The 13,544-nt window shown below is 33.1% G+C and overlaps 1 protein-coding gene across 2 annotated transcripts; it reads left to right on the forward strand.

Annotated features, from left to right (window-relative positions):
• Positions 1-1,735: 1,735 nt before the first annotated feature.
• LOC18599906 (uncharacterized) lies at positions 1,736-13,539 on the forward strand. Of its 2 annotated transcripts, none has more exons than XM_007030095.3 (15): positions 1,736-2,107; positions 2,202-2,432; positions 3,223-3,537; positions 4,293-4,400; positions 5,096-5,282; positions 5,463-5,725; positions 6,476-6,605; positions 8,113-8,177; positions 8,472-8,732; positions 8,808-8,884; positions 9,453-9,544; positions 11,859-11,941; positions 12,567-12,638; positions 13,094-13,219; positions 13,324-13,539. In XM_007030095.3, the coding sequence occupies exons 1-15, from the start codon at positions 1,970-1,972 to the stop codon at positions 13,354-13,356; spliced, it is 2,181 nt and encodes a 726-aa protein (XP_007030157.3). In that variant the 5' UTR covers positions 1,736-1,969; the 3' UTR covers positions 13,357-13,539. The 2 variants fall into 2 exon arrangements, with proteins under 2 accessions (XP_007030157.3, XP_007030159.3); XM_007030097.3 differs by having other exon boundaries at positions 8,116-8,177.
• Positions 13,540-13,544: the final 5 nt, after the last annotated feature.

A 13,544-nucleotide genomic window follows, 5' to 3' on the forward strand; every position in this document is an offset into this window, starting at 1 on the left:
CCAAACACTTAACCATGTCATAGTAATAATAGAACAAAAAAATGACATGTTAAATTGAATTTTTCAATCCACTAATAATATTGTTGATAAGAAATATTGGGTGTCTTGTTGGACCAATTTGGTGATGGGTCGCCATCATTGAATCCACCATTAAATGCTATTTATGAGCAACTATCAGCTAAATTTGGTAGATGGGCATGCTATAAACTAGAAAACATTGTTACTTACTGGTATAATACCTAAAAAATCTTTTCAATTATTTAAAAAAATTCAAATGTCACTTATCATTCTATACCACTTGATATTGATGTGGTGTGTTGATGTAAATAATATGACATATATGATATTTTTTACTTTTCATATTATCATTATGTGAATATAAAATAATAAGTAGTATTGTTATTAATGATAATTACTAAATTCTTAATCATAAAATCTTATTTAATTAAAAAACATAAATATAAAAATTTAATCAAACTTAATAAAAGAATAAAATTTTATTTAAATTTTTTTTCAAGTATTATACCTTATTTAATTTAAATTTTGAAAATAGGTAAGAGTTTGTTTGTTAATAAACTCTAAGTTCTAATTAAGTTCAAACCATTTTGTGAGTGTTTTATAGATGTCAAGCAACAATGGCATAATGTCAGGAAGCCTTGGCATCTTTCACCTAATTATGGGTTCAAAGTTACGGCATAGGCCATTGATGCTTAAAGCTACCCAACATCATGTGAAATTTTTATGATGTTAGGAATCTTTAGCACCTTTCACTTTATATAGTTTTGACGTTGAAGTTTCAAATCATGACAATCTCATTGTTATCTTGATAATAAAAATTTATTTAATTTAAATAATAATAAAAAATAAAATTTATATTAATTAAATGATTTTTTTAAAAACTTTGATATAAATTATAAAGGCATAATATTTAAAAAATTTCTTAAATTATTTAAAAATTCAACAAAATTTTATATATTTTTATGTTTAATCAATTTTTTATATTTTTATTTTAAGTTAAATAAATCTTTATATTTTTATTTTGAATCAAATAATATTTGATAATTAATGATTGATTTAGTTAAAATATCACTTATCATTTTCTGTTACGTAGTATTGATGTAGCATTAATGTGACATGTTGATATATTATAACAGATAATGATATGACTTATTAATATGATATGATGATATAATCATATCACATTTTTCATTTTTCATATTAGTACTTATAAAATGATAAGGATTATTTTGATTAATGATAATTAATTAACTATTAGTTATAAAAACTAATTTGTTTTAAAATAAAAATATAAAAACTTGATTGAATGTAAAAAAAAAATAAAAATTTATTTAAAGTTTTTTAAATAGTTCAAGAAATTTTTGGAGCATTATGTCAATTCTAAATCATATAAATATGACTCTTGGGCCTTCGAAAATAATTGATTTGAAAACGGTCCAAAAATGGTCTTATTAGGACAACAAAAAACGTGCTTCAAGAATAAGACAGACACACAGCAAATTACTAGACTATCAATCTATCATCAGTTCTGTATAAGAAGGGCTTTAAATTGGGCTTTCTCTTCTGTCCTTAACCCTGTTACAAACTCAGATCCAATCCATTATCTTTAAACCTTTTCTTTTTGGGCTTTGCACTGGGAATATGGGTCGGATTAATGGATCCAAATCCATTATTATAGCCTTAATTTTGAAATTAAGTTAATTGAAAATTTCAATTACACTGGCAAAAGCTGTCTGTTAAATTATGTCTAGCCAAAACCCCAAAAATCATCTTCGAACACTGTTCTCTTCTCTCCTTCAAGCTTGAAAGCCCTCAACTGGGGTTTTTGAATTTTTAAAATTAGTTTCCTAATTAACGGATTTTTTCTTTCTGCCCAATTTTCATTCTATTAACTTCAGTTTAATAATCTTCGTGAAGAAGAAGAACAAGAAGAAGAGGAAGGACTGGAGAGATGGTTGCACAGAAAAAGGGCGCAACCGCTAGGGTGTCGGAGGACCCCGAGGAGCTCGCACGTCATCCATTGCAAGCCATTCTTTTAGCCGATAGCTTCACCACCAAGTTCCGTCCAATCACCCTTGAACGCCCCAAGGTATCCGTATAAAAATCCGTATTTATATTCGTATACTTATTTACTCAAAGGTTGTTAATTGTTTTAGTTATGAACATCATTTCTTTTGTTGAAGGTGTTGTTGCCATTAGCGAATATCCCGATGATAGACTACACATTAGCGTGGCTTGAATCCGCGGGAGTGGAGGAGGTTTTTGTGTTCTGCTGTGCTCATTCGAAACAAGTCATTGATTATTTGGAGAGTTCGGATTGGTCTTCTCAGCCGAATTTTTTGGTTGCAACGATCGAATCTCACAATTCCATTAGTGCTGGTGATGCTTTGCGTTTGATTTACGAACGCCATGTGGTAATGTTGTATTTTTTAGTCTTTTTCAGAAATGTGTTAATAAGATTGAAATGCATTTTAATTGAAATTAAACACTGTCAAGTAATGTGGAAAATCTACTTCATAAGGTTGTTGAAATTTAAAGAATCATTGCACCAGTTTGTTCACAGGTGCTTCTGGAGAATAGAAACAAATATTATAGAAAGCAAATGTCTAATGAATACCAAATTATCCAACACCATGTTAAAATTTTTCGACTGCCAAAATCCATGTGAAATTGACAACAGGCTTATGTTTTAATTAGAAACTCTTGGATTATCATTACAACTTTGGCATGACTTGAAGGCCTATGGATGTAGCTATCGGATTGCCTCTTGTGTGATGTTTGGGTCCTACGTTTCTGTTGCCTAGACTATGCAGATGCGTTAATGTTGGAATTTGGAGCATTGAGCTATTAATCTTTGACCATCATGGATCACCTCTAATTAAATGTGAACAGTCACCATCATTAGCATTTCACAGTCATTGCTGTGGGCAGTTAACGTTTTTTCTTTTCTTTTTTTTTTTGTTTTTTTAAATGTAGACAAGTTTTCTATGTAAAGGTAATGAGGACCACATTACTAGAGTTCTTTTTGGTTGAACCTCATTTCTCAATAGGTTTAGATCTTTTGTAGAGTTTATAGTTGGGATGCTGCTTTTTTTTGTAGATTTTTGGTGATTTATAATCTCATGTTTGGACCTTCCTTACAACATTCATGATTTGGAGCTTGTTTCACTCATTACCTCCTGTTTTTTCTTCTTATCTTTTCAGATACATGGAGATTTTGTTCTTATTAGTGGAGATACAGTGAGCAACATGTCACTTACTCAGGCACTTCAAGAACATAAGGAGAGAAGGAAAAAGGACGCCAATGCAATAATGACCATGGTTGTTAAACAGTCAAAGCCTTCTCCAATTACTCAGCAGTCTAGACTTGGCACTGATGAACTCTTTATGGCTATAAATCCCGACACGAAACAGCTTTTATGTTATGAGGATAAAGCAGAATATTCAAAAGGGTTTATATCTCTTGACAAAACACTGATAGCTGATAATCCTTCTACCGTTCTGCACAATGATAAGCAGGTTCATTCTTCAGATCATCCCATGAAATTCTCTGGTTGTTTTTCAGATTACCCTTTATGCCATCATTAATTCTTCTCACACACAGACACTAAAAGGGAAGTTGTTAATATGTTAGTGAAAAATTTGATCTTTTTTTGGTTTTGGTGTAACTCTTTGCAAATTCTAGTTGCTTCTCATGGTAGTGAACAGAATCATTTCTAAATAATGATAACATAGATATAATGTGTGTGAACTTTTACTTGGTTGGCAAGTTTTTGATGCCATAAAATTCTTGCTTATTTCAATTTATAGGCAGCAGTCAATATGTCTGTTTCTGTGCTACTATATATTTGTTATGAAGTTGTTTGCTTATCTCCAATGGCTCTTTGTAACAATACTTTGTTCTTCATTCATTATTCACTCTGAAATTTTGATACATTTTATTGTAGACAGTCTTTACCCTCTTTCTCTATAGGGTTTTAACTGTTTTGATTGGCACTTTGATTCTCCCAGAATTAGAAAGAATTTTAAACCTTGACTTCAACCTAGGCCCATTTTAAGATTCTAACTTTTTCCATGCTACAACACTTGAAACCTTTTGCTACTGGTACCTGCATTTGTAAACAATGTCTTTCAGTTGGTGACATTAGTCAATAGCCCAAATTCTTTATTTTCATTTTAACATATTACCTGGATAAAGGTTAAACATATATGATATATGCTATTTCTCTTTAGTCGATAATTGTTCACTAAATAGTTAGGTTTTGGTTTTGCAGGATTGTTATATTGACATATGCTCTGAAGAAGTACTAAGTCTTTTTACAGACAATTTTGACTATCAACATCTACGACGTCATTTTGTAAAAGGATTGCTGGTTGATGATGTACGTGCTACGTATTATACTCTTTTATCATCCCTTGCCTACAACAAAAAGAAAATATGTGCATGAACACAAAGGAAAGTTAAAAAAAATAAGACATGGAAGAACTTGGAGGGTTGTCTTTATACACCCAAATGTCTGGATAAGCATAACCATATGATAGCTGTGCAGGAAGCTTTATTCTAGATCTTTGCATTAGAATTTAGAAAGCAACTTTTTTTTCCCCTAAACTATCATGCTTCCTTTAATTTTATATTTTTTCATGCAAGCATCTTTGCTTATTTTACTGCTTCTTGGATTAGGTAAACATGTGTTGCAACTTCATAAAAACAATGAATTATTGTTTCTTCACTAAATGTAGGCATTTGTAGTCATTATAATGCTCAGTTTTAATTGGTATATTTATACCCCTAAATACTGATAAATTCACAAAAATATAAAAATCAACAAAATTACAGGAATTATAGAAATTCCTAGGATTTTGGAATGAAAGTTACATACATTTATGTGTATCTTAGTATAATGCTATGCAAGTAACATACAAAAATGTCATACATTGTATATGATGTAGTACTTATGATAAACAGAAGCATAGAACTTGAGAAATATTCCATTTGCTAATTGCGACCAGACTGAATATTGTAAGATTCAGTATGTTATTGCTTTCCAGTCCTAACGCTAATTATTTACGGCTGCAGATTATGGGTTACAAGATTTTTACTCATGAAATTCACTCAAGTTATGCGGCTAGGATAGATAACTTTCGAAGCTATGATACCATTAGCAAGGACATAATTCAGAGGTGGACTTATCCGTTTGTGCCAGATGTACTCTGTGGAAATTCTGCAATAAGAGTTGAGAGGCGGGGAACTTACCGAGCATCAGGTATAGGTAGAAAGGAATTAAGGTTTTGTATTTGACTGCAATAAAAATTTTCACGCTTTAAACGTGTAGGTTTGCATCACTAATATTTTTACCTATTTGATTTGTTTTTTATTGAGGAATTTCACTGGAAGTGGTTAAATTAACATTTTCTTTTTCTTATAACTTTTTTTTTTTTTTCAGAAATCACACTGTCACGTTCTGCACAAATAGGTCCATTCATTGTCATTGGACAAGGCACCGAAATAGGGAATGACACAAAAATCTCTCATTCTGTCATTGGAGAAGGGTGTACTATTGGATCAAATGTTACAATAGAAGGCTCCTATATATGGAATAATGTTACCATTGAAGATGGCTGTGAATTAAGGCATGCAATAGTATGTGATGGCGTGACAATGAAGTCAGGAGCAGTTTTGGAACCTGGTGTTGTTTTATCTTTCAAGGTATGCATCCCTTCAAACATTTTAGATCCATTGTTGACGTGTCAAATCTTATAATATTAGTATAAGGATTAGTTTCAAATAAATGGTTATATGCTGTCATAAGGAGTTGCATCATGCCCCAAGATATATGCTGGTTCAAATATTAATAAGTGATTTAGACTTAAAATTTTGGGATATATTGCAGCAATATCATTATGAGCTGTCTCCCAACTGAAGTAACTCAAAACTTTTGAGTTTTGTTGGCCTTGTTCTCATTCCGGTCTGGAGTGCAGCTTCTAATTTCTTGCTACTATTGAAACATCAGGTCAACCAGATTTACTCTTTGTGGGATTTAAAACGTTTTACTATGTATGCACAAAAAAGGCTCTACTTAAAATGTTAGTAATTGCTATATGAGTAATTATTATTTTTTGTGGTTATGCTTCATCCTCCTTTAATACAATGTCATGTCTTATTACAAAAGTCAATCTAATCCCTACCCTTCCCAAAGTCCTAGCTACACCCTTTGAGTTTGTTTATTATTATCTGTTTTGCAACCTACCCATGGTCATTCTCGCTCTTCTCCCAGGTCCTATTGTTAATGGAAGCCGGAGGTTCGAAACAGTATGCCTAATATAGATCCTTGTGTTTTCCTTTTTCTTATACATTCATCAACATTTTCTCCAGTTAATAATGCTTTTTCTATAGTTCAAAGGAATTGTTCTCTGCTTATTTGTTGATTGCAAGAGATCTTAACTTTCTTTTCTCCAGGTTGTAGTTGGACAACAGTTTGTTGTTCCTGCGTATTCAATGGTTTCTTTACTTCAACAGCCAACCCAGCAAGATAGTGATGAGGAATTGGAATATGCTGACAGTAGTAGTGGCAATGTAGAGCTTCCATGTAAGTTCCAAGCGTATATAAGTTCCTAATTTCTTCTCTTGCTTTTTTTGTTTTTTTTTTCTTTTTTAAAACAATTGTTTAAGGTCTTCAGTGGATACTGTGATACTGCAACTTGATTTTATTTTAAACATAGCACATGAGGTCTACTTATTTGTCCACTTTTTATCAATGAAATCTCATCTAACATATTATGTGTCTAGAATCTATAGATATGACATATTATGGGCTGGTACTTTGTAGTGACAAATGAAGAAGCCTTTCCAATATCATGCAGGTTTATGGATTTAGATATATCAGTCAGAACTAATTTCTTCGTTGATCTATTCTTTCTTTCAGTTGAGGGCAGTGTTTTATTTTTCTATTTCTTTTGGTTGTCACTATTTGCAGTCTATCTTGTATATACTTGACATCGGTGCCTGAGACATATTGTTTCAACTTTTTTCTTGGAAATAAAATTTTGCAATTTATTTATAACTGATAAGCAACCAGAGCTTTATGCACCTTTTTCTTGCAAAAAAGTACATGGGAGTTAGACTCAAGAGTCTATTTTCAAATTTAATTAAAACTACCATTCTTCTGTTCTTTATCATCTTTGAAATTCTTGCTCTTGTATATATCCCCTTTATGAAGTTTCCCCGTAATAGATAAAAAAATAAAAAGGCAATATAAGACACATATAACCAAAAGAAACAGGAAATGTGTTGGAATTGGTTGCATATAGCAAAGTGTTTTGATGTCTAAGAGAAGGATGCTTGTCCTGCTGAAAGAAATTCTATTGAGTGGTGGTGTTGAGTATTTGCAGTTACAATATTGTATGTGCGTAAATGTGGTCTGAATGAGAATTGCCCTGTAAGAAGGTGGGATTCTAGTCATTCGGCATAATTTGAGAGAAAGTTGTCCGAAGTGGTTTCATTATGGACAGCATAGGTGTAGGAATATGCTGATTAGGTTTGGTTGAATGGGTGAAAACTAATGACAGAACACAAATCACTTTGGTTGAAACTTGTGGAAAACGATTTGATTCTGTGCAGATTGTTCAAAAAAAAAAATATTATGTGGTTTGTCCTACCTTTGACTACAGTGAGGTTAGTTGGCTTGAGTCTAATTTTTGTCATTTGCTGTGTCTGATTCTTTGAGATGCTATATGCATTGCATTTTTTAGTTGTTTCCTTATTTGTTTTATACTTCCAGATTACATGGTTAGTACTGCCTTTCTCGCTTCCTCTTGGTATAAAATATTGGTGCACATGGATATGGAGATGTGGAGTTTCTCTCTGCTGCTAAGGAAGTAGAAATGAAATATAGCTTGATTTTGGTTATTGTTTTTGGCAGAGTTCTTTATATTTCAGCACATACCTCTTTCTATGTCCTGTTTATTGATTGATAATTTGTGCCCATGATCTTTTTTCTTTTATACTTGTGGTAAGCTATGGTTTATCTTCTGTAAAAGAGAGATCTTCATCATTATATCTCCGTATAGAAGTTAACAAAGCAATTATTGATGCAGCAGCTAAATTGAATGGGGATATAACATCTGATTTATCCGAGACACGACATGGGCCCACATCTGAGGTTAGATCTTTGGCTTGCTTCTGATATTACTTTAAGGCATTGTTACTGGTTTCGCTTGCAAATTGGTGCAGAGTGAATTTGGAGAAAGTATGAATTAATAATGTAATTCAAGAGTATTGTGAAATAGGAAAAAAAAATTCATGATTTATCTATCTTGATATTATTAAATAGCACATCATGTTGAATATGAATGTGTCTATGACATAGACTTTTGTTTATCTCTTTCTCTCTCTCACACGCTTCTTTGGCAATTAAATAATAACCCTCATGATGCAATTGTATATGGATTATCAGCTTGGTACCGGTGGAGTTGGTTATATTTGGTCAATCTTTGAAGGAGGGCATGATGAGGAATGGAGGCATTCAGTTGCACCCATTCCCTCAGATAAACTGGCAAAGATAATGCTAGATAAAGATGAGGATGAGGAATTGTTAACTCAAGATGGCAATGTTCTCTCACCTTCAGGAGAGCTGAAATCTGATTCTGATGCTAATGATTCCGAAGATGGTGATAATGAAGGCTCTAGAGATGACTATGTTTCCTTTGAGAAAGAGGTAGTGTTTTGACTGGATTGCTGGTAATAGGATGTAGTGCAAAGAATTATTTACAGTTTCCATTCTGGTTTGCAGGTGGAAGCGACCTTTTTAAGGGCTGTTCATGAAAATGTCAAAGTAGACCATGTAATCTTAGAGGTGAATGCACTTCGGTAAGTTCTGTTTATTTAAATCTCTGAGCAAGTCAAGGCCGTAAACCTAGTGATGGACCTCACAACTAAAATTTTTTAATCTTTTCCTAAATTGTCTGTGTTAAAAGTCCTCTCCTTTTACATTATTTGAAAGTATAAAACCTAAAATTGGAACTTTTTCCAAAAATGGATATAGTTTGTATCATGTAAGTTTTGCTGTTAACAATGGCTCTTCTTTTTGCTATTGCTTATCATGGTTTACGGGTGCATGTTAAAATGGCTTCTTATTTAGCAGGGCCACATTTTTTTTTGAGTTATATTTTGTCTGATTCAGCCTTGTTTATCCCTCCTAGTCTGATGCCTGTTTAGCAACAGAAAGGTGCTTGACAAGTTCAACAGAATTACCACTTATCTCTCACAGACCATCCTTGATTCCATCTCCCTGGGGGGATCGCCAATAACTTTTAGCATTGATTTTCTTCTTTTATTGCTTCAAAGATCTGTTCAGACTTAACTTTTGTTGTAATTCTCATTGAAGATTAGTTATGGACTAATATGTTGCCTGACTTGTTTCCTACTATTTCTTCAGATTGTCTTACAACATGGCATCTGTGGATTGTGCTGGAGCAATATTTTACTCAATGATGAAATTGGCAGTAGAATCTCCACATAGCTCTTCTAGTAAGTGTATTATTAACGTATTCATTTCTTTTCGTTTAATTTGTTTTTCTTTCATGGCTAGTTTGGTGGCACTATCTTTTACACTGAATTGATGCAAAGAAACCCGATTTGATCATGCATGCTTAAATGATTGAATTCAATATTCATACGGATGCATATATGTACACACAAGTAGGCTTCTAGCTTCCATTTTTACAGACCTAAAAATTGCAAAGCGGTTGTAATGGTCACATTAGTGGACAGTGAGTTGTTTGCATCTAAAAAATTTTGATCTAACTCATCCATCCTAGGAGCCCCAAATTACAGCATTTTCTAAATTATTATAGCACCATTAACCAATTCCTTCTTGTCATGAATGTTGGTCTCATTGGAATGCTAGAGGGGGGTGAATAATACTAAAAATTTTAAGATCAGTCTTTTTTGAATTGTAGACTTTTAATCAATTTGAGAGAGAGATTTAAAGCTTGTAGTGGCTAAAAGACACCAAGTAAGGAAGGGTAGAGAGAAGTGAACAATGCAAGAGAATTTATAGTGGTTTGGTACCCTTGACTTACATCCACTACCTTGATCTCTCAATCAAGGATTTTCAACCTAACTTCACTATTCCAGTGGAATTAACAACTTCCACCAAACTTTTACAAAGTAAGCTTCTAACATAAGCTTTAATCTCTTACAATGACTTTTAGAGTTCTTCCCACACTCTAAATTCTCAAGAAAAATGAGTACAATTTCTGTCTTTATAAATATGGAAAGATTACAAGTAAGCTTAAATACTTTTTCTAGAATAAAAATGCAGAGCAGGTGTTTTTGGTGTGAAGGATATTCGACTTTTTGCTCAAAATGGTTCTTTTTTGGTTCAATCACCCTTCTTTGACCGTTGGAGCTTCCTTTTATACTTGGGGGATAGATTTTATTGTTCAAAACAGATTCTAGTCGTTAGGGACAACTTTGATGCCATTTTAACCGTTATTTTGTCTTCTAGTATTTAAATTCAAATGGGTATACAGAGTTTGGCTGACTGGTTACAGGCAGCTTTAACCGATTATAGCTTTTCTGTCTTACACTATCTTGCTGCTGTGTACTTTGCGTTAACTGATTACAGGAGACTCTAACCGAGTAAGAGATCTCTGTTTTCATGATTCTTTACTCAGTAGGCTTCCCTTAATTGGTTAACTCTCTCTTTAACTGATTGACGCTTCACTTCCTTCAATCTTAACCGATTAACACAAGCTCTTATCAATTAAAAAACTTTTGAATTTGAATTTCTCTTTTTTGGCTCCCTTCAACAGTCATACTTATTTGAAATTTGAATTTTGGCGCTTGGAGGTTCTTCAAGTTTTGTGCTCTAATCAATTAACCCATGCCTTAACTGATTAGCACACTTCTGTTTTTCTTTGTCCGATACTTTCTTAATCAGTTAAGCCTAGTGCTAATGAATTAAGATTTTTTTATTTTGCTTCAACTTGTTACTCGGTTATGTCTTCACTAACCTTTTTCATCTTTCTCACTTTTACTGATTAACCTATCTATTTTGTGACCTTGCCTTTAAACACTAATTTTATTGAGGAGGTTAAGTTTTTCCTCTACACTTAAATAGTGAAGTTAGACATTAATGAAAGAGGAATGTTATGTTATCATAAAAAACATATGAAGTCAACAATGATATGTTAGGTCTTAGTGATTTATATTCTTAATCTTTAAATCATGTTCAAGTCTGTTTACCATGGACCAAGTTTAGTGGTTGCATATTGATTTTGTAGTTCAATTTTAGTTGTCTTACTGGCAGTCACACATGATGTGTTCAAAACAACAATGATGATAGCCCTCTAATCTTCTCAGAAGTTGTGTAAAATCTTTGTTGACTTTATAATGCTGTTTCTTGATGATTTTGATTGGTCTGCTAGAGTGACAACACTGGTAGCATGGAGCCATATCCTTGGATTTAACTTGAAAAATTATTTGGAAAATGTTGAAGCTGTCTCCCATGTGTTAGCAGAATTGTTAGCCATGAGTGCAAATACTGTGCAGTATAGGACAGAAGTGGACAGTAGATGATTCTCCTAACTATACTTATTTTACCTTAATCGTCTTTTCTGCATTTCTGCTGAGTGGTTCAATTATTTCAGCTATGTATCTGCATAAATGTGCATGCTTGCGAATTGTCTATAATACAAGCGCACGTCTTTCTCTTGTCAATCCTTTGATGCTCTTTCCCACTGAAAAAACACCAATAGATCAGTTTATCTTTTATTTTTGACATCAGCCTCCATGCTTAACATTTTTGTAACTACTAAGTCTTCAATCTATTGCGCAGGTGAATTACATAGAAATGCTGCAGATGTGATCACGACATGGCAAAACCTTTTGAAGTCTTTCCTGCATGATATAGATGAGGAGGTTTGTGTTGTTGATCTGGCAGAAATTTCCATATGTTGTATCTGATTAAATAATAATTATAAGATGAAGAAAATAATATTTGTTGTGGACTGATACATCTAATTTCATTTTTTGTATCATTCATTAGATGGGTGGGGTAACTTCTCAGTTTTTGTACCATGTCAAAATCAATGCACACTTTTCCTGTCATCACTGCCTGTCTATCTATAACTGTAATTTTCTGGGGATTATCCTTGCCTTGTCATCAATCTAGACATGGCTAGAACTGATCTAAGATTCCTTATGTAAATGAGCCAAGCATTCATATTTGCTGATTTGACAAAATAAAGTTGGTGTGGTTCATGCCAAGACAGCAAATTTTAAACATTTGGCTCATTTTATTGGGGGAACATGAGGAAAATGATTTAAGGAACCTACAGAAAAGTCTTGTCCTTAGGCATTGTCATTTTGCCTGTTAATTGTTTATGCCCTTGTTATTTTGGCTATTAATTATGCCTCAATTTGGGATGGCTACTTTTGATTTTGCGTTTTCGTCTGGAATTTTTTTAATCTCTATTTTGATTGATGAGCTTTAATGTGTATATATTCTAATTGTGCTAATATTTTTTATGGTATTGCCTGACAGATTGAGGTTATCTTGAAATTTGAAGAAATATGCCTGGAATCTGCGAAGGAGTTCTCCCCATTGTTTGCACAGGTATTTCTAATGATATACCTAGATGTAGTGGGGTTTAAATGTGTAGAGAGAGATAGGTTGATAAGATCTGGCTAGTAAGGTTTCACAAAGTTTCTGTAGCCAATCTCGCAATTAAATAGCTAACCTTTTAACGCTAAACAACTAAAAGCATATTGTAATTACTCCATGATTTGTCTTAGTCAGTATTCAATAACCTTTTATGGTAAACCTGATTTGATTGATAAATGAGAATAGGTCCAGACCTAGACGGCAATAGCGGGGTAACTAGTCTAGCTCCTATGTTTAAGATGTCTTAATAGGTTGGTGATGAAATTTGCATGGCAATTGCCCTTTATTTGTGTATTTGCGTGCTTCTTGACTAGAGAAAGCAGCATGAGATCCAGATTAGTATACAAGAAAATGGAGCATATGAGTTTGAATGTAACATGCTGTTCATGTGATTTTTTCCTTCACAGATTTTGCATCTTCTTTATGATAAAGACATTCTAGAAGAAGATGCTATTTTAAGGTGGGCTGATGAGAAGGAAGGGGCAGATGAATCGGATAAAGTTTTTGTTCAGCGTGCAGAAAAGTTTCTACAGGTAAGAAATGAGCTAATAATGTTTATAAGGGTGTGCATCTGGCTTCTATGATTGTCAAATGAACATCACTGCTCTGCTCATGTATCCCCTGGCTTTTATTGTAGTGGTTGAGAGAGGCAGAAGAAGAAGAAGACTGAGACGGATCATGAGTGGCTGCTGTTCTCAAGGAATTCTTGCATGGCCAACCCTTGGTGCATTTTTGCAATTTTGCTTTCATGTGGCTAATAAAATAAATCTTCCAATTAGCCATCATGCATGTTGTATTGAAACAGTGCAAGCTGTCCATATATGCATATTAACTTATCCTGATGATTTTATAATTCTT

This window comes from Theobroma cacao, chromosome 5 (assembly GCF_053813885.1).
Source record: "Theobroma cacao isolate CCN51 chromosome 5, ASM5381388v1, whole genome shotgun sequence".
Taxonomy (NCBI): domain Eukaryota; kingdom Viridiplantae; phylum Streptophyta; class Magnoliopsida; order Malvales; family Malvaceae; genus Theobroma; species Theobroma cacao.